Source organism: Typopeltis vanoorti, chromosome 7, assembly GCF_054136105.1.
Source record: "Typopeltis vanoorti isolate ZY-2024b chromosome 7, IOZ_Tvanoo_1.0, whole genome shotgun sequence".
NCBI lineage: Eukaryota > Metazoa > Arthropoda > Arachnida > Uropygi > Thelyphonidae > Typopeltis > Typopeltis vanoorti.
This window is the reverse complement of record NC_143555.1, coordinates 52,430,035-52,452,035: the sequence shown is the minus strand read 5'-3', so window position 1 is coordinate 52,452,035 and position 22,001 is coordinate 52,430,035. Positions and strand designations below refer to the sequence as shown.

The window sequence follows — 22,001 nt, the reverse complement described above, 5'->3', positions numbered from 1 at the left end:
TTTGTTCAACCAAGCAAACCTTTCAACAGTTTAAAAGTCTCAATCATATCACCTCTCCTTCTTCTTCTATCCACCAAACTCTGCAGTCCACATTCCCTCAGCCGATCCTCATTACCAACATTGTACAGTCCTGAAACCATCTTTGTTATCTGCCTTTGTACCCTATTCCACAGTTAATTTATCCCCTTCAAATCCTGGGGACCAAATCTGAGAACAATAGTCTAAGTGTGGTCTGATCAGAGTCTTATACAACGGAATGATAACCCTTTTATCTCTGCAGGTCAGTGTCCTTCTCATTATTGCAGCAATCCTCTGCATTACCTTCACCACCTTTGCAATATGTCCCCTAAATTTCAGGTTTCTATCAATCATCAACCCCAGATCTCTTGTCTCCCCTACTTCCTCCAGTATAACTCCTCGCATAGAGTATGCAGCGTTCCCATCAATGTTTCCCAAACCTCAAGATCTTACATTTTGCTGCATTAAACCGATACCCCATTCATTTGCACATCTATCTAGCTTATTCAAATCCTCTTGCAGGGCTACCACATCTGCACTATTACTAATAATCCTTCCCGGCTTCGCATCATCCGCAAACAACTGAATATCCCCTTGCAATCCACTGACAATGTCACTGATATAAAGGTTAAACAATACAAGTCCCAGTACTAAGCCCTGTGGGACCCCACTTGTAACCCTCTGTCTCCTTGAAACTGCCCCACCATACACAACTGTCTGATACCTATCGGACAGCCAATCCTGAATTCAGTGGCCCAATCTGACATCCAGACCCATGTGCTGCAACTTAAATATCAGCTCATCATGTGGCACCCTGTCAAATGCCTTTGCTAAATCCAAGAAAATGGCAGTGTATGGCTTTCTCTCATCTACTGCTCTTGTAACTTTATTATAAAAAGCTAGCATTTTACTAAAACAAGAGCACCCCTTCACAAATCCATGTTGACTCTCACAGATAACATTACCCTCATCTGCCCAATGTTGTATATGGTCCCTCACTACTTTCTCCAAGATCTTAACAACTACTGATGACAGACACAAACTGGCCTATAATTAGACACTTCCAGTCTGCTACCGCCCTTATGCAATGGCACTATCTTACCTTCCTTCCTTCCATTCCCTGGGCACCTTTCCCGCAGCCAGACTTTCATTGAAAAGCCAAAGACACTGTCAGTTCCCTAGCACATTCTCTCAAAACTTGTGGTGAAATACCATCCAGTCCCATAGCTTTCCTGACATCCAGAGTACTCAGTATTTGAAACACACTCTCCTCCTGTACCTCTAAACCTCGAACCTGCTCTATCCCTCTAGTATTAAAACTGACTCCGCCAGGATGAAATACTCCAATAAAGTGTTTATTGAACAATTCCACTATGTTCTCTGCATCAGTCACTTTATTCCTATTTTTATCCCACAATATCATTCTTTCACAGTCATTTCTCCACCTACTAGCCTCATAGCTAAAAAATTCCCTAGAATTTTCTTTGGATCATAGAGCCAATCTCCTCTCATATTCCAGTTTCACCTTCCTTACCATACTAGTCACTCTTCTAGTGCATCTTCTCTTCACCTGTCTCCTTATATCTCCTTATATAATTAAATAAAAGTATATTTTTGTTGGATATGCTTTGTTTATATGGATTAAAGTGGATGACAAACAATATTAAACAGGAATTGCATGCCATCCACTTTACTCCATATAAACAATAACATATCCAACAAAAATATACTTTTCTTTAATTCAGGTAATTCATGTAAGTTAAGAAAACATATAAACTATGAAACAAATACATAGTATAAAATTATAAAAAATTATAACTTGCATGTAAACTTCATTGCACATAATACATAAATGTTTTAGTCAAAATAAAATAATGTGTATATTTTAATCATCATCACTCTCTTCAAAACTAACATCTCGTAGATGCTCTTTATTTACGAGTGGCCTGACATCATCATCACTTGAAATCTATTGGACATCATCAATATAATTCTCACTGCATACTTCAGCTGGGTCAGTTATCAAGAAGTCAGTAATAAGACCTTGCTTACCACTATGCTGCAATTTTTTATTAAGTTCATAATATGGAGCTAAACAAATATCCAATTGTACAAAGGGGATAAAAACCCTTATTATTTTACAGCCAGTATCCGAAACTCTAAGATCGAATACTACGATCTACGAGTTTCATGCCGAAGAACTATCGGCGAATCCAAGCGCAAGTGACCACTTTGTAGTACATCACTAAGGCAACTCGAAGCAAAGGTGGAGCAAGCTCCCTTACTATCATTGATATTTTCTCATAATGTGAAAACACAGCTCCTAGGAGATGTAATACTGCTTTACATTATGAGGAGAGGTCACTACCCAGACCGGTTTCAACCTTTTTTGAGGTCTCATCAGTGAGTAGGTAGAATGGGAGTTCATGTCTTTCATCATCGGCATTTGGAGTATAAAGATTGCTGAGGATCAGCAGGTAGTAATAGGGGAAGTTAAAGAAAGGTATGATAGTAAGAGATAATAAAGAGGCCCTTAGTCAACCTGTTTACTATGTAACCATGAGGTTGTGGCTAAATGGTCCATACATGTCATCTCTTCTTACCTGTTCTAAAAAAAAAAAAACTTTAAACATACTTTACTTTATCCCATAGCTTAAACTAGATTAAACCAGGTGTCTGGAGATGTCATCTCCTAACACCTATTGCTCTATATAAAAAAGACGTGACTTAAATTAAACCAGGTGTCTGCAGACGTCTCTTGTTCCTCAAGAAAGAGAAATGGAAAACAATTTAAACTTAAATTATATAGGATTGAATTTTGGAACTTGACTAATTAGCTTAGTGCCGAATTAAAGGGATCCATTGTTTTGAAGGGCGGTTGAGGGGAGAAAATCTCCTGACATCTGTTCTTTATAGTTTACACTGTAACATATCTGAAATAAAACTTTAAAAAAAGGAAAAGAAAAGAAAAAAAATTATTAATTAATTCTAGAATTGGTCTGAGGAAAAGAAACCTGATATGACTTTAAGAAATCAATGGAACTTCAAATGAAAACTCCCAAAATAAAAAGGGATTGACAGTGGGGGGGGGGGGGGGGGAAGAACCTGGCCGGAGTGATGCAGCATACAAGGAGCTGCACCACCTCGATGTAAGCCTTCGCAGCTCGGGTTCTCAGATCTACCCCCTCCTTTGTGGACTAATAATCATAAACCTGTTGGGGCAAACAAAAAATTTTATAATTTTTTTTTTTTTATACCCCCTCCTGCGTGAACTAACTCAAATTTCCTAGCTGTCATAACCTTTGGAAGTATTTACGTCCAAACCACTCAGTGTCTTCTTTGATCTCTGACTCTGTTAACTTTCTCAAAGTTCTGCAGAAGTACTTACTCTCAACATCTGTCAGGCCCAGATGACCTGTTACCTAGTTGGGCACGGCCGTGGCTATGTCCTCGATATAGATAGCCTTCCATTTCATACTTATAATTCCTTTCTGAAGGAGGAACGTTGGCCCATCTTCTCTGCACATTGTTACGAATACACTGTCTGCGGATTCGATGGGTCCACTCCATTTCTTTATTATTGCAATCCAATTTTGAAGCATATTTTCGCCCATAACTAGTTTAATTTCTTCTACAGAAAATTTTTCAGCCTCTTCCTGTATTGTTGTTTTGGTCTTCATTTCATCAGCTTCTGATTCTTCCGATGAGGTTGTGTTACCTGGTTTTGATTTTTTAATGTTCCCCTCTTCAGGGCTTTGTGACCACTTTTCTATACCTTCTTCTTTAGTAGTTTTCATTTCTTCCTCCGTTTCACATTCTTCCTCTACTTTGTTTTCCTTCTCTGTATCTAAAGTGGCAGTTTCTTGTTGGTTGCATTCCTTTATTTCTTCCACTGCAGTTTCTGGGGTGGTGGCTTGATCCTTGGCTCTTTCTTCTTCCTCTGTTCTTTCTTTGCTAGTCGTTTCTGCATTCTTAGTTACGGACGCTTCCTTCTTATTGCATTTTTGAATCCCTGTGTTATGTGTAGCCTTCAAGGTTGGGAAGGCTTCCCGTTCTGTGTCATTAATATTTACTGCTGGTGTTACTGTGGCTGGCGTGATAGCACCTCCCATCCTTTCTGCCTGGTTTCTGGATGGGCAGGTGTCTACGTTGTGATCCATGGTGCCACATTTAAGGCAAGGTGCCTCGCACTCAGCTAGGGCATGTCCTGCCACCATGCAGTTCCTGCATTTGTTCTTGGGGCAGTCTTTACCTAGATGCTCCAGAGAACCGCACTTATAACACTCCAGGGTAGTTAACTACTACCCTGGCAGAGCCTAGAAATACAAAATTGGGGACTTCAGCCTTCATTTCCATACGGAAAGTTACCTCGCCAGTCTTCCAGTCGGGGAAGTCTGTATTGTTAGCGATTTTTACGTCACGTATGACTCCCCATTTCGAAAACACTTTGTTGATTATTTCGGTTGACCCCTCAAGATATTCTGCAGGGAACCTCTCTATCTTTATTGTCTTGAAAACACTACCTACTACAAAGGGAAAAAAAATTTTTCCTTGACACATTCTAGTCCTTTAGTTAACTTGTTCCTGGTTTCCACATTCTTTACTACTACCTGGAACCTGCCTGCCCCATAAGGGGTAAAGCCAACTATATTTTCTGCCCCTACTGCTTCGCTAAGAGCTTTCGACAAAGTCCTCTTTGGTATGCTGGCATCCGCTTCGATGCCAAGGTTCCTGACTCACGGTGAAAATGAAATCATGATTTAGAGAAAAAACTAAGTCCCAGAAAGGAAGGACCTTCAGAACCAGGGCTAAGCATTCCCTATTTGCCGAATTCTCCTGCTAGACTAGCTAGAGGTGGAAGACTGCAAAACAGGCACAGGGCAAAATTAGAAAAAAAATAGATTGCAAACGATCTTACCACTAGGATCAGGGACTGGTTTCTGGAACATGAAGCTCTCTCAGGGTCGCTGGAAAATAGGAACTTCTGGCAAGGTAGACCTGAATGATATCAAAGTTTAAGTGAAAAGAACTTACATACCTTCACTATATGAATGCCAGAGTGGTGTGCCTATATATATTATATATTATATTATAATTAAGATGAAAAGCCAAACGCTATATTTTCTGGCGAAGTTAATTAAATTAAAGGGATAAAAATCCCGTATTATTTTACAGCTAGTATGCGAAACTCTAAGATCGAAAATTACGATCTACGAGTTTCATGCCGAAAAACTATCGGCGAATCCAAGCATAAGTGACCACTTGGTAGTACATCACCAAGGCAACTCGAAGCAAAGGTGTAGCAAGCTCGCTCACTATCATTGATATTTTCTCATAATGTAGGAGATGTAATACTGCTTTTCATTATGAGGAGAGGTCACTACCCAGACCAGTTTCAACCTTTTTTGAGGTCTCATCAATGAGTAGGTAGACCTGAATGATATCAAAGTTTAAGTGAAAAGAACTTACACACCTTCACTATACGAATGCCAGAGTGGTGTGCCTATACATATTATATATTATATTATAATTAGATGAAAAGCCAAATGGCTATATTTTCTGGCGAAGTTAATTAAATTAAGGGGATAAAAATCCCTTATTATTTTACAGCCACACCACTCTAGCATTCGTATAGTGAAGGTATGTAAGTTCTTTTCACTTAAACTCTGATATCATTCAGGTCTACCTACTCACTGATGAGACCTCAAAAAAGGTTGAAACCGGTCTGGGTAGTGACCTCTCCTCATAATGTAAAGCAGTATTACATCTCCTAGGAGCTGTGTTTTCACATTATGAGAAAATATTAATGATAGTAAGGGAGCTTGCTCCACCTTTGCTTCGAGTTGCCTTAGTAACGTACTACAAAGTGGTCACTTACGCTTGGATTCGCCAATAGTTCTTCGGCATGAAACTCGTAGATCATAGTTTTCGATCTTCGAGTTTTGCATACTGGCTGTAAAATAATACTGGATTTTTATCCCCTTAATTTAATTAACTTCACCAGAAAAAAAAAATCTATATAGGTAGCCGTTTGCTTTTCATCTTAATTATAATATAATATATAATATAATATATATAGGCACACCACTCTGGCATTTGTATAGTGAAGGTATGTAAGTTCTTTTCACTTAAACTTTGATATCGTTCAGGTCTACCTACTCACTGATGAGACCTCAAAAAAGGTTGAAACCAGTCTGGGTAGTGACCTCTCCTCATAATGAAAGCAATATTGCATCTCCTAGGAACTGTGTTTTCACATTATGAGAAAATATCAATGATAGTGAGGATGCTTGCTACACCTTTGCTTCAAGTTGCCTTGGTGATGTACTACCAAGTGGTCACTTACGCCTGGATTCGCTGATAGTTCTTTGGCATGAAACTCGTAGGTCATAGTTTTTGATCTTAGAGTTTTGCATACTGGCTGTAAAATAATAAGGGATTTTTATCCCCTTAATTTAATTAACTTCGCCAGAAAATATAGCCGTTTGGCTTTTTATCTTAATATCCAATTGTCTCATTAATTTTCTGGAGTACTCCATTGAGAGATCATTATCCATAAAATAACTTTCTTGCCAAGTCCAATCCTTCTGCTAATTTCTTTAAACTGAATTCTTTAACGGATTCATCACAATCCCCACCATTTGGTTCGACATCTATTAATTGTACCAGTTCCTCCTCATTTAAATCTGTTTTTCTCATCAATTAATTCACTATTGAAGAGACTGGAGCACTTATTAAGAAGTTCGTGAAGGTTGAGTCTCATGTGCTGATCAAAACTGAACGTATCTTCAGTCTTGTTCAATTGTTACAGGTGGGTGGGTTTATCCCTATTAACAAACACGTATATCGCAAAAGCGCTCTAAGTGGCCATTATTATAAAAATAATTTTTTTACATAAAAAAAAGCATTACATATTGTATGTAACTCACCAAACAATAAAGTGCTCAGCTTGAGATTAACACACTTATGATTTTTAATGCTCTTTCCTGGCAGAAAATGAAGACAATTTTCAACAATAAATACTTTATACGATAAACAATTAATATACATGCGTGCTAAAGGGTATTTCCCATAATATAAATTCGCTACTTATAACTACATGTGCAATACAAGCAGACACAAATTTAACGAAGATAAAATTTGATTTTTAAGTTGCATGTTGAAAAATATATCAAAAGATAAAGGGTTACTACAATTTGTAGACCACGCAGTAATTCTTATATTGAAACCGAATTGTATAAGTACCGCGTTCAACAAGGGTCACTACAATTTGTAGACATCGAAACCGTGTTGTATAAGTACCGCGTTATAGGAGGGTTACCTGTATATGTGTGTGTGTACATATATGTGTGTGTGTAGAAAGTATTTTACCTTGAGTATAATAAATGTTAAAGATACCAAGCAATTTTAAACCTGGTTTTACTCCATTTCCAAGTAAGCAAACAGACAAACAAGTCAAGTTTGCACCTGCAAGCGTTGCAAGTCTAGCTGACCCTGCATGTAATGCCAGACCAAGGCAACTCATGGTAAAAGTAGAATAAGCTCTGATCACTAATCTTAATATTTACCCTTAATACAAAGCACATCTTCTGGAGGAGATGTATGATGCTTTGTATTAAAGGCAAGGGGCCACTACCCAGACCGGTTTCAACCTTTCGCCCACACCTCCTCCAGGAGATGTGCATTAAGAGTAAATATTAAGATTAGTGATCAGCGCTTATTCTACTTTTACCATGAGTTGCCTTGGTCTTGCATTACGTGCAGGGTCAGCTAGACTTGCAACGCTTGCAGGAGCAAACTTGACTTGTTTGTCTGTTTGCTTACTTGGGAAATGGAGTAAAACCAGGTTTAAAATAGCTTGGTATCTTTAACACACACACACATATATATATATATATATATATTCTCAAATTCTCCCTTATATATAAGGGAGCATTTTGAGGATGGATATCAGATTATTAAGGGGATTAAAGACTATAGTGTGGTAGGAGTGGTAGTTAGTGGGTGGCTGAGGTTTGGCAATGATGAGTTGAGACCATAAGAAAAAAAAATCATGAATGGTATGCTAGCATACCTGGGTGAGAAGAAATGAGTACAGTTCATTGATTTGCATAGAGAGTGGTTGGTGAATTAAATGCATTGCCTGAGAGTATGCTGAGTGTAACACAAAATGTAGGTTTTATTATACATCCCACAATAAATCTTTTGACTCCATGGAAGGTCTGATGTTAATAACAATAATTTTCACTGGCAATTTGTGACTCTCAATCGTCACACACAAAACAATTAAAACACGTACAATTTTCATTGATAACATAGCATATCTGAAATAGTTTTTAAATCTGTTTCTAAACTTTCTCAAAAATAATATTGTTGATTATATCCTTTAAGCATATACTGCGATTAATGAAACAGAGCTAATACTTACTGCATGGTCACAGGTTACACTATTCATGGCAATAAAATGTTTTAAGTTGTATTTGTAAGGAACATAGTTACCATGCCATGCAACAACATCAAAGGGAGAAAAATCCTAAAAAGAAAAACAAGCAACTTTTAAAAAAATGAAAACATATTGTTTTTTAATTCTAAAATCATTTTTACCTCAGAATTTTTTTGTGCATCAATTTTCCTATCATCATTATCATTCAATTACCGATGTGCATCCTCAAGGGGTGTACAGGAATTGGTCTGTTATCTCGCTAATAACTCCAATATAGTAAGATATTATTCATTCTTCTAAGGCACTTGGTCTTTCTTTTGGACCTGATATCAAATACCTGTTTTGTCAATGATTTCTCTCACATTCTTTACATAACCCTCTACCTGAGATTAGCTCTTCTCACAAATCCTGATTGCTAAATGTCAAGTTTTATCCTAGTATTTTCATTTTCAGTATGATGCTGCCATTGACACCATCTGTTCAATACCCTACCTTTTTGCAGAATTCTCATATCTGTGGTTCCTAGTCTTTCATCAAATTTTATTTCTAACCAAGCAATCAGATCCATGAGTTAAAATGACCGTAGTTTAAATACTGTCTTGTATAGCAACTTCAGTGTTCTGACTAGTTTTTTTCTTATTCTATAACATTTATACATTTGATTCCTCACCATACTAGCTTTGCTTATTCTGTTATCTATTTCCTCATTTAATTTCATATCTTCACTGAAAACTTTGCATAAATAGCTGAAGCACATTCTACTTGTTCTATGGGTTTCCCACTTGTGATGCAGGTGATGTTTCAATGCTTCTCCAGTTTTCACAGTTGATATAGTAAACTTCCATACCAAACCTTTGCACTTTTTATAATTGATTTTCATACCAAATTTGATATAGAAGTTATTCAGTTTAGTTAGGAATCTGGAGAACTTGTACTGGGTTTATTTCAGAGTATAAAGGGGGTAAGGGGGGGGGGGGTAAGGGAAGTCCGGAGGATACGACGTAAGAAGAGTGCATTCTGAAAGTGGTAATGAATGCACATGCAGGTCAGTCCAGGCCAGGTATAAATGGAGGGTTAAGTCGGGAAGGTTATGTGGTACAAAATATGAGCAGAGAAGCAAGTGAGGAGAAGTCAAAGAAGGGGAACAGGATGAGTAAGACTGGCTATAGACCAAAAAATGAATTGTTATGTTTATTTATGAATGCCAGGAGTGTCAGAAATAAGTGAGATCAGCTAATCTGCTACAAGTCTGCAAGATTCCCTGACTAAATTGAATAACTGTTGTAATAGATATGGTATGAAGGTCAGCACAATAAAGACAAAGACAATGAAAATAGGTAGAATCGTTGAAAATGTCAACTGCATTGTGGACAGAGAACCTGTGGAACAAGTAAAACATTTCAGCTACTTAGGCACGATTTTTAGTGAAGATGGTAAATTAAATATGGAAATAACCAACAGAATCAACAAAGCTGGTACGGCAGGAAGTCAATTGAATAAATTCGTATGGAATAAGAGAGAAATTAGTAGGAACATTAAATTAACTGTATACAAGACAGTGTTCAAACCAGTTTCAATTATGGATCTGAGAACTGGGTCAGAACTAAAACACTTGACCAAAGACTAAAGACTGCAGATATGAGAGTCCTGAGAAATATTAGAGGGGTGAACAGATGGCATCAATGGCAATATCATATTAAAAACAAGGATATAAGGAAAGACCTTGACATTGTCAGCATCTAGGAATGCATTAGCAGAAATCTCAGGTGGTATAGTCATTTAAACAGAATGGGCGAGGAAAGATTGGCAAAACAAGTGTTCTCTGCCAGGTTGGCGGAAAAACGACCCAGAGGAAGACCAAGATATAGGTGGATTGATATGGTACAAAGTGCCTTAGATGATAGAAATATAAGATCTGATGATGTTGGAGTCTTGACAAGTAACAGACTGATTTGGAGGAAAATTGTAGCTAGGAAGTTAGTAATGATGTAAATTTTTCATGTAGTATTATCATATCCTGTACAGCCCTTGAGGGTACATGGCAGGAATTTGATGATGATGATGAAATTGTTGCATTGATTTAGCTTATGTGCCTGAAAATAGTTGGAATAAGTGAAACAGGAGGGATATGATGTTTTGTGTGAAGACAGTAAAGACAAGAAGGGAGGGGGGAAATTATGTCTGTGCAAGGTTGAGATACAAATAGAAAAAAGTGGGAGTGGTTTGAAGCAGGATGGAGTAAAGTGGAAGTTGATAGAATGAGATATGTGGTGAGGTGTTGCTACAGGCAAGGGAATGTAGAAAGTGGAGACAAAGAAATGTACAGGCAAGTTTGCTTAGTGAGTAAGCAAAAGAAGATCATTATGGGTGATTTGAACTATGGAAATATTGATTGGAATAAAGAATATCATCAGGGAATAAGGAGAACAAATTTCTTGAGGTCTTAAGGGACAATAATCTTATGCAGTATGTAATGGAAGGCACACAAGAGTCTTAGATTGGATTATATCGTCAGAGGATGTGATTGTGAATGGACAATCTTCCTGACAATCTTCCCCTAGTTGGAGAGCATGACCATGAAGTGATCACATGGGTTGCAGCCAGTCAGATGAGAATGTCTATTAAAGAAGGGATATACATGGGGGCAGGGGTGGGTCTGGATAGTTCTGATAAACACCTAGAACAAAAATGATATTAAAATAACTGATATAACCACAAGAAAGAACATACATTAAAACCCTTTAACCCCCATGTTTCATCAAATTGTAATAATTTGTTCTTTTTCTGTTAGGATATATATATATATAAGACATAAAATTAATTAATTTTTGTTCTAAGTGTTGATCAGAACTTTCCAGACCCTCCTCGTATGTAGAATTACCATACTGGTGATTATAGAAAGCTTTGGAGACTAAGAGCTATCGAATGGAAAGAGAAGTTGAACAGGAAGAATATAGACAGTGCGTGGGCATTGATCAATAGCTATTAGCAACAGCAAGGTGTGAATGTATTCCAAAAGTGAAAAGGCTAAATAAGGAAGGAGTAAAATGGATGAAAGAAGAGTTAAGCGTGAAACCTGGAAGAGAAAGTATTGTGGAAGCACCACAAGATGAATGTTGGTAATGAGCAGTTGCATGAGTAGTACAAAGAGCAAGCCAGATAGGTAACTCAGATAGTAAGGCAGCAAAAAGTGGAGTATAAGAAGAAATTGGCCAATCAATTGGCCAATTTCTTCTTATAATCCTAATGAGTAAGAAAAATCCTAATGAGTTCTTTCAATATGTGGCAAGTAGAAGGAAAGATGACTATGGTAGGATGATGCTAGTTAATGACACCAGCAGAATAGTAAACAGTATACAGAAGATAAGGATGAAATACACTGATAAAGTGATCATTGAATAATTCAACTATATCTTCTGCATTGGTTACCAATCTGGTAGTGTCACCAACTAGCATCATTCTTCCATAGTCATCTTTTCAAGAGAAGCTGGAGTGTAGAATGAGTGGCAGAGGAGGGAATGATGGTGAATGAGCAGAAGTATATGAGGAATTAAGTAAATCTGATGTTAATAAGGCAGTAGGATTTGACAGTATATCACCACGTGTCTTAAGGGAATATTCTATAGAATTAATGGTACTTTCAGCATAACATGCGTCTTGCAACAGGGTGTGTCCCACAGGAATGGAAGGTGGGAAAATTTATTTCACTTCAGAAAGGGGAGATAAGACTAAGTCTACAAATTATAGGCCAATCTGTTGTTTATTATTTTAACGGTATAATAGAACACAGAAACTAAGTAAATAATTAATTTATTAACTTGATGCTGATATTTCGCTGGTATTATAACCAGCATCTTCAGAGCACAAAAACACTGTTTGTCACAATACGCAAGACTAAAACAACATGGTGTACTTAAACAAAATTGTAGCAGCAACACAAAGACTAGAGTTCTGATTTTGGCACCCTCTATCTGGAAAAAAAAAAAAAAAGCTATCATATTTTACTAGAGTCCTAGAAAAGTGCTAGTTTTTTCTTAATATGACTGTCTCCCAGATCTTCGGCAGAGTTAATACAGCCATATTTGTTGAGATTTGGAATGTGTTTTAGGGCTTCTGTCGCCTCTAAGAACAATCTCTCTGATTTATACGGGTTTCTGTGTAGTACTTTAGTGTTTTTCCAGTTGATCCTGTGTGCAGGGGTATCCAGAGCATGGTCTGCTAGGCCCGACTTCCCATAATGATAATTCCGGACGTATCATTTATGTTCGCTGATGCGGATATTCACAGTTCTTCCTGTTTGACCATAGTAGGCTTGATTGCAAGAGCAGGGTACTTGGTAGACTCCTGGATGTGATAAAGGAGGAATTCTGTCCTTGGGTGAGCGGATGAGGGTGGCTAATTTGCTACATGGTTTGAATGTAGTGCGTAGTTTATGTTTATTGAGAATTCTTGAGATCTTTTCGGATGTGCCTTTAATGTAAGGGATGGTGACTGTTTTGTTGTAGTTCTCTGTGGTGGATGGTGGGAGGGGTTTCTTAGGAGTGTTTAGTATTTTGTTTATTTTATGTGGATTGTAGCCGTTGGCCAAGAAGGTGTGGCGTAAGTGAGTCAGTTCAGCAGTAAGAGCCTTGTCATTGGAACAGATTGCTCTCGCTCCATGGGTTAGCGTTTTTAATATGCCATATTGTTGAGAAGGATGATGGTGTGATTGTTTGTGTAAGTATCTGCCTGTATGTGTGGGTTTTCTAAAAACTGAAAATGATAAGGAACCATCTGGGAGACGTGTGATGAGTGTATCCAGGAAGGGCAGACAGTTGTTGGCTTCCAGTTCCATAGTAAAGTGGATTTTTGGATGTTGGCTATTTAAATGTGCTAAGAATGTTTTCAATGTCTCAGGGCCATGTGGCAGATACTTACACAAACAATCACACCATCATCCTTCTCAACAATATGGCATATTGAAAACGCTAACCCATAGAGCGAGAGCAATCTGTTCCAATGACAAGGCTCTTACTGCTGAACTGACTCACTTACGCCACACCTTCTTGGCCAACGGCTACAATCCACATAAAATAAACAAAATACTAAACACTCCTAAGAAACCCCTCCCACCATCCACCACAGAGAACTACAACAAAACAGTCACCATCCCTTACATTAAAGGCACATCCGAAAAGATCTCAAGAATTCTCAATAAACATAAACTATGCACTACATTCAGACCATGTAGCAAATTAGCCACCCTCATCCGCTCACCCAAGGACAGCATTCCTCCTTTATCACATCCAGGAGTCTACCAAGTACCCTGCTCTTGCAATCAAGCCTACTACGGTCAAACAGGAAGAACTGTGAATATCCGCATCAGCGAACATAAACGATACGTCCGGAATTATCATTATGGGAAGTCGGGCCTAGCAGACCATGCTCTGGATACCCCTGCACACAGGATCAACTGGAAAAACACAAATGTACTACACAGAAACCCGTATAAATCAGAGAGATTGTTCTTAGAGGCGACAGAAGACCTAAAACACACTCCAAATCTCAACAAATATGGCTGTATTAACTCTGCCGAAGATCTGGGAGACAGTCATATTAAGAAAAAACTAGCACTTTTCTAAGACTCTAGTAAAATATGATAGCTTTTTTTTTTTTTTTTTTCCCAGATAGAGGGTGCCAAAATCAGAACTCTAGTCTTTGTGTTGCTGCTACAATTTTGTTTAAGTACACCATGTTGTTTTAGTCTCGCGTATTGTGACAAACAGTGTTTTTGTGCTCTGAAGATGCTGGTTATAATACCAGTGAAATATCAGCATCAAGTTAATAAATTAATTATTTACTTAGTTTCTGTGTTCTATTATACCGTTAAAATAAGAAACAACATGTTCTACGAACACATAAGTCTGTCCACACGTTTATAGGCCAATCTGTATGTCTGAAGTTGCTCTTAAGATATTAGAGAAGTTGGTGAGGACTAAAGTTCGGAAGTGGGTTGATAATAGCAGTATTCATTATGATGGTCAGCACATTTGTCTGTTAGAGGAAAGTCATGTTTCAGAATCTGCTTACGTATTACAAGTTGACAAATTCACTCAATCAAGGAGATGCATATATTGTTCCATGAAAATTCATTAAAATCTATTATACTGACTGAAAGGAATATCCCTCAAAAAAAAAAAAAAAAAAATTGCCACACATGGCTACATCTCTCTCTCTCGCATGGATCTCCTCATGTCTGAGGACTCGTGACCTTCCTGATGATGATGATGATGCTTCGCCATTTCTTTCCCCCTGTGCTTCTCTTATTGCTTATTCTAGTTTAAGTCCAATGATTCTTGATATTTGGTCAATCCACCTGTTGGGAGGTTTTTCCTCTTTTTCTTTTCCCACACAGTTTACCCTGGATGATTATTTTTTCCAGACAGTTACCTTCCTGTCTACATATGTGTCCAAAATATTGCAGTATTTTCTTTACAATTATGTCTATTAGTCTTGTGTGGATATTCAGTTCTTCTAGGACGCTTTTGTTTGTTCGCTTTTCTGTCCAAAACACTCTTAACAATCTTCTCCAGCACCAGAGCTTGAACACCTCAATTCTTCTGTCATCTTTTGTCATTGTCCAAGACTCAGAAGCATAGAGAAAGATCGAAATAAGTAAGGTTTCTATAAGCTTAATTTTCATCTTTTTGGAGATGTGCCTGTCTTTCCAAATCTTAGTTAAATCAGTCATTTGCTTTCATAGCTAGTGCTATTATTCTTCTTATCTCTGTTTTACATCCATCTTTTTTTGTTATTATCACTCCAAGGTAGTTGAAATGATCGACAATTTCAATTCTTTCTATATCTATCTCTTCTGTGTTGTTTAAAATCGTTATTTTGGTTTTATCTTGATTTATTCATAAACCGTGGCTTAAGCTTTCCTATTCTAATTGATTTAGGTTGGATTTTAATTCCTGTTTGCTTGTTGCTATTATCATAATGATAATAGCAAAAAGCAAAACAAGCAAGATGTGTCATCTGCATATGTCATCAGACGTGTCATCTGCATATTGTAAATTAGTGATTGTTCGGTCACCTAATTTAATACCTCCATTCCACTTTTCTAGAGATCTTTTTTATTATAGTTTTACAGTAAAGGTTGAATAGTACTGGTGAAAGTATGCATCCTTGTCTTGATCCTTTTTCAAACTGGAATGCAGGGAACAATGAGTTTTCAATTCTTACTATTGCTTGATTTCTTTGATATAAGTTCTTTATGAGGGTTGTTAGATGGTTTGGTATTCCTGATTCTTGCATGATATCCCATAAGATATCCCACCTCATGCAGTCAAAGGCCTTGGAGTAATCTATAAAGCATAGATAAAGCTTAAGTTGACCCTTGCTTTTTCGATTATTTGTCTGATGTTAGATATATGATCTTTAGTCCCTCGACCTTTTCTGAATCCTGCTTGTTCTTCTGAGATCTGATGGTCTATAAAACTTTGTAATATCTCCTTCATAATGTGTAGTAAAATCTTGCTGGTATGTGAGACAAGGGCAATATTGCAGTAGTTTTCACAGTTGTTGTGATTGCCTTTTTTGTAGATTGGGATAATGGTTGAACTAGTCCAGTCATTCGGCCATCTTCCAGATTTTGTTGCATAAATCATATATCCAGTTGATTGCATTCTCTCCAAGGTTTTGGTTAAAGGGAATATCATGCAAAGCTTCAATGCATTACAAGGTAATCCATTAAAAACTGCAGTTTTTTTGATAAATACACTTCACATGCCTTATAATTTGTTTTTTAATGAACTATTCATTCAATGATTTGTAGTTTTGGCAAATTGTGATTTTTTTCTATGAACTGCTGGTTTTCAATGAATTGCATTTCAATAAATAGTATTTTTGATTAATTGCTTTTTCTGGGAACTGCTTTTTGATTCATTGCTTTTTTTTGATTAACTGTTGTTTGATGAACTTTTTTTCAATTAAATATTTATTTGATTAATTGTCTTTGCAATAAATTGCATTTTGGTAAATTGTCTTTCGCTGAATTGTTTTCTGTGAATTTTCTGGATACCGATGCATATATGGTGGTGTACTTGGATTTTTCAAAGGCTTTTGAAAGAGTACTACATGACAAGCTGGTAGCTAAACTGAAACAAATGGGATTAGATAACAGATGATAAGTTGGATAGCTGATTGCCTGTTAGACAGGTATTAGCAGGTTGTATATGGAGGAGTGGTGAGTGCTATCCCAAAAGAGGAAGGTAACTAGTGGAGTGCCGTAGGATCTGTTTTGAGACCATTATTGTTTAACTTTTATGTTAATGACATTGGGACCAGCTTAACTAGAGATGTGCAGCTGTTCACCAATGATGCAAAGTTGGGAAGGGCTATGAGAAGTAGAGCAGACATTATTGCCTTTCAGAAGGATCTAACAGACTATGTGAGTAGACAAATGATGTGAGCTAAAAATTAATACTGCAAAGTGCAAGGTCTCAAAATTAGGCAAGGTAGGGTATACAATTCATGGAGAAATTTAGGAGGAAGTTCAGGAGTCAAAAGATCTTGGAGCTGTGGTCAAAAGAGATTTGAGGTTTATAGGTCTCATTGCTAAAACTGTAACAACATCCCAACAGATTATGGCAATAATGAAGACACAGACATGGAGAAGCAAAGAGATGATGGTTTCCTTGTATAAGGCTTTCATCAGGCCACATACAGATTTGGTCACCTAGTTTTTGGGGTGGGGGGGGGGGTTGAGGATGTATTGGAAAAGGTCCAGAGAAGGTTTATTAAGTTAGTGCCAGGTCTGTGGAATGTTAGATAGGAGGAGAGACTGAGGGAATGCAACTTACAGAGCCTTGTGAATAGAATAAAAGGGGATATGTGGAGAAAATAGTTCATACAGTAGAGGGAGACAAGAGTAGAACTAGAGGTCATCTATGGAAGCTGTATAAGGAGGGTGTGAGCAGGGGAGTGAGAAGCAGGTTCTTTGATTGGAGAATGATTGATGAGCAGAATGCATTGCCTGAAAGTGTAGTGAGTGCAGAAATTGTTGAATTCAAGACAGTGCTCAATCTTTTTGGCATAAGAGAGTATAAACCTCCTGTGATGAGTCCTTTGACTCCATGGAGGTCAGATAATAATAATAATAATAATAATAATAGTAATAATAGTAGTAGTAGTAGTAGTAGTAGAACATCTGCATAAAGTAAAGAACTGATATTGACATCTCCAATCAGGTGTAATCTGATTTTCCTTAATGATGTGATCCATATAATATAATATTGGGTCTTGGAGAAGAGCAGGTGGTCGTATTAAGTGTATATGCCCCACAAGTTGGCTGTACAGCAGAGGAGAAAGATGAGTTCTGGAACATGTTAGATGAAGAAATGAAGGAACTGGAAGAAAACGAGATGTGATTGTCAGAGGAGACTTGAACAGACACATAGGAAGACAGAAGAGAGACTGTGAAAGGGTGCATGGCGGCCACGGAGTGGGAATGATGAACCAGGAAGGAGAAAGGGTTGTGGACTTTGGAGTAGCGTTTGATCTGGCAATTATGAACTCATTTTTCTACAAAAGGGAAGAACATTTGATAACCTTTAGGAGTGGTAACAACAGTTCACAAATTGACTACATTTTGACTAGAAGAAAATATCTTAAGGTTGTGACAAATTGTAAAGCAGTGCGCAGACTTTAAAATAAGATCGAAGATAAGAACCTCTGGAAGTCATGGGATGAAGCCAATTAAGTGGTTTCGCTTAAAAGAAGAAAGTGTGAGGAATCGTTTTAGGGAGAGGATGTCAGAGAGGATTTCGGATGGACTGGAAAGTGTACAAGATTGGTGGAAACATAATTCAAAAGTAATCCTGAGCTGTGCAATTGAGGTGCTTGGTGAGACATCTGGAAAGATTAGAGAGCAGAAGGAGGGTTGGTGGTGGAATAATAATGCACAAGTTGCAGTCACAGTTAAGAGGAAGGCAAAGCAGAAGTGGGATGAGTCAAGAGTGGAAGAGGACAGAGAGGTGTACAGAGAGAGAAAGCAAGAAGCCAAGAGAGTTGTGGCACAGGCAAGGGCATTGGCATATCAAGATCTGTATGATCAATTAGAAACAAAGGAAGGAAAGAGAAAATATTACCAGCAAAATGTAGAAATAAAGCTGCAAAGGACATCTTACATGTGAGGCAGATCAAAGATGCTGAAGGAAAAGTATTATGGAGGGTGTGGACATAAGAAACAGATCGAGAATATACTTTGAGGGATTTTTGAATGAGGAAAATGCAAGGACTCACAGAGAAGATAGGAAGCCTTCTGAGGGGGTGGTGCAGAACATCAGTAGAGTGGATGTGACAGAGGCCATGAAGAGGATGAGGAATGGAAAATCGGTGGGCCCTGCCAGGATTCCAGTGGAGGCATGGAAGGCACTGGGGGAAGAGGGAATTGACCTGCTGTGGGACCTGTTCATGAAAGTTTGCCAACAGGAAAATATACCCGAGGAATGGAGGGAGAGTACTCTTGTCCCCATCTACAAGGGTAAAGGGGATGCACAAGACTGTAAAAATTACAGAGGAATAAAGTTGATGTCCCACACAATGAAAATCCTATACAGGGTTCTTGATGGAAGATTGAGGAAGGAGGTGGAGATTGCAAAGGAACAATTTGGCTTCATGCCTGGTAGATCAATAACAGATGGCATCTTTAGGTTACGGCAGATGATGGAAAAGTTTTGAGAGAAACAACGAGAGCTACATCTGGCATTTATTGATCTGGAGAAAAGAAAGGATCTGGAGCATACGATAGAGTGGCAAGGCAAGAAGTCTGGAGGTGTCTGAGGGAGAAGAAGGATCCGGAGAAATATGTCAGGTTGGTGCGGGAGATGTACAGAAATGTGAAGACAAGTGTTCGGACCTGTCTGGGACAGGCAGAAAGTTTTTAAGTAACAGTTGGCTTGCATCAAAGGTCAGCATTAAGTCCGTTTCTGTTTAATATTGTGATGGAGGTGGTGACGGAGGAGGTGAGAGAAGATGTGCCTTGGACAATGTTGTATGCAGAGGACATCTTGCTGTGTGCAGATTCAAGAGAAGAAGCGGGAACTAAACTGGAAAGATGGAGAAAAGTACTGGAAGAGAGGGGTATGAGACTGAGCAGAAGTAAGACAGAGTATATGTGTTGCACAGTGGGCAGTGGCCAGGAGACAGATCTGGAGCTGGAAGGAAATGTCATCAGGAAGGTGAGGGACTTTAGATACTTAGGTTCAACAGTGGAAGAAGATGGAGGAGCTGAGAAGGAAGTGGGATACAGGATACAAGCAGGTTGGAGGAACTGGAGGGAGGTGGCTGGAGTGTCATGCGATAAGAGGGTGCCGATCAATCTGAAAGGCAAAATCTATAGGACAGTAGTGAGGCCAGCTATGACGTATGCTATAGAAACTGTGGCCCTGAGGAAAAATAACATCAGCAGGATGGAAGTAGCAGAGATGAGAATGCTTAGGTGGATGTGCAGCAGAAAGCATCATCTGAGAAATGACTATGTGAGGAGAACAGTGAAAGTTACGAACTTAGGAGCGAAGATACAGGAGGCAAGGTTGAGATGGTTTGGTCATGTGATGAGGAGGGAGAACGAATATGTGGGAAGAAGGGTCATGCAAGGAAGGAGGAAAGAAGAGATGGAGGGAGCTGGTAGAAGAGGACTTGAGGATGAAGAACTTTGATGTGGTGACAGCTCAAGACAGGAGGATGTGGAGGAGACTCATCATCAACAGTGACCCCACTTAAGTGAGAGAAGCTGTAGAAGAAGATGTGATCCATATAGATAAATAACAGTAAAGATAAGAGTTCTTGTCTCACACCTGTTTTTATATCAAATATTTTCTCATGTATTTCTTTTAATTCTAACTGCAGATTTACAACTCAAATACAGACTATGTCAGTGGTTCCCAATGTCTGCGGTGCGGCACTCTGGGGAGCCGCGATTACAGAATTTTCATAATTTTATTTCTATTTTCAATTCAATGTGATAGGACGTGACATCTAGCGGACCTGGTGCAAACCAGTAACTCACTTAGTAATAACTGTTTGCAGAAGCCTCTACAAATGGTTACTAGCTGGTGCTCTACAATAATTAAGTTTCTCAGTACTTTGTGTTTGTATATAAATAGCTGTCGGTTTCGCGCAGTCTTAGTGGTGAATTAGTTTTCGCAGATTGTATCAACTGAATATTGTTGTGATTTAGTCAAGTGAAGTTTTTGAAGTATTTCTTCTCGTATGTATTTTTAAAAATGGATCAATTTTTACTAAACAGTGATAAGCGTTTGAGAGAGAAAATAAAGAGGACACACCGTCAAATAGTGGCAAGAGTGTAAAGAAGCATAAATATCGAAAATATGATGACAGTAATTTGGACCTTGGTTTTACATCGACAGAAGTCACTGGTGAAGGGAGGCTGCAGTGTGTACTGTGTATGACAGTTTTTGGCACCAGAGTGCATGCTACTAAGTAAGTTGAAATTCCATTTAGAAACCAATCATTCCAGCATGGTTAGTACATCTCGTGACTACTTTACCAGAAAGTTAAAAGAGTTAAATCAACAAAAAGGTAGTTTTTATAAGCAGGCATCAATACTAAGCAATTCTTTGCTAGCATCTTACAAGATGGCACATAGAATTGCAAAATATAAGAAGCCTCATACCATCACAGAAGAACTCATTCTACCGGCTGCTGTAGATATGGTGAGCATTATGATAGGTGAGTCTGCTGAGAAGCTGCTTTCAAAAGTGCCTTTGTTCAATAACACCATCAGTCACAGAATACAGCACATAGGGGTGGTCCTCAATGATCAATTAATTGAAAAAATAAAAGGGAAGGAATTTGGGTTGCAGCTGGATGAGGCCACAGATAATAATAATGATGCTCACTTGATTTGCTATGTACGGTTTATAGATGGTAATAACATTGTAGAAGACCTTCTCTTTTGTAAAAGTATCACTGCTGGTGCTAAGGCTCAAAACTTGTTCAAGATCCTTGATACTTTTATATCCGAAAATAATTTGAAGTGGACTAAGTGCATTGGTGTCTGTACTGATGGTGCTCTTCTATGTCGCTGTTATGGGGGACTGCAGGCACTTATTCGAAGCAAAGCCCCCTGATGCACTGTGGACCCATTGCGTTATTCACAGGGAAACACTCGCATCAAAATATCCAAGTCCTACATTGAACCAGATCTTAGAATATGTAGTGAATGTAGTAAACTTTATAAAAACTCAGCCATCAAAGTCAAGGTGTTTCAAAAAACTATGTGAGGATATGGGATCCGAGCAAACGTCTTTGTTGTACTACAGCACTTCACGATGGCTCTCTATTGGTAATGTTTTGTCTCACACGTTTGAACTCCAACAGGAATTTTATATTTTTCTTAAAGAGAAAGACCACAAGAATATCGAAAATTTTGTGAATGAAGATTTTTTTGGTTTTGATAAAACTATCATACTTACGTGATATTTTTGAAAAGATGAATGCTCTAAATCTATCCCTGCAGGGATGTAACATGCAC

At 38.1% G+C, this 22,001-nt stretch overlaps 1 protein-coding gene across 3 annotated transcripts in view; it reads right to left on the bottom strand.

Annotated features, from left to right (window-relative positions):
* Positions 1 to 22,001, bottom strand: part of hgo (homogentisate 1,2-dioxygenase) — a 455,401-nt gene that overhangs the window by 141,111 nt on the left and 292,289 nt on the right. For all 3 annotated transcript variants that reach the window (XM_090395872.1, XM_090395871.1, XM_090395870.1), the window contains exon 11: positions 8,447 to 8,551. In XM_090395872.1, coding sequence (XP_090251998.1) covers positions 8,447 to 8,551 — 105 coding nt within the window. The remainder of the gene's footprint in view (positions 1 to 8,446; positions 8,552 to 22,001) is intronic.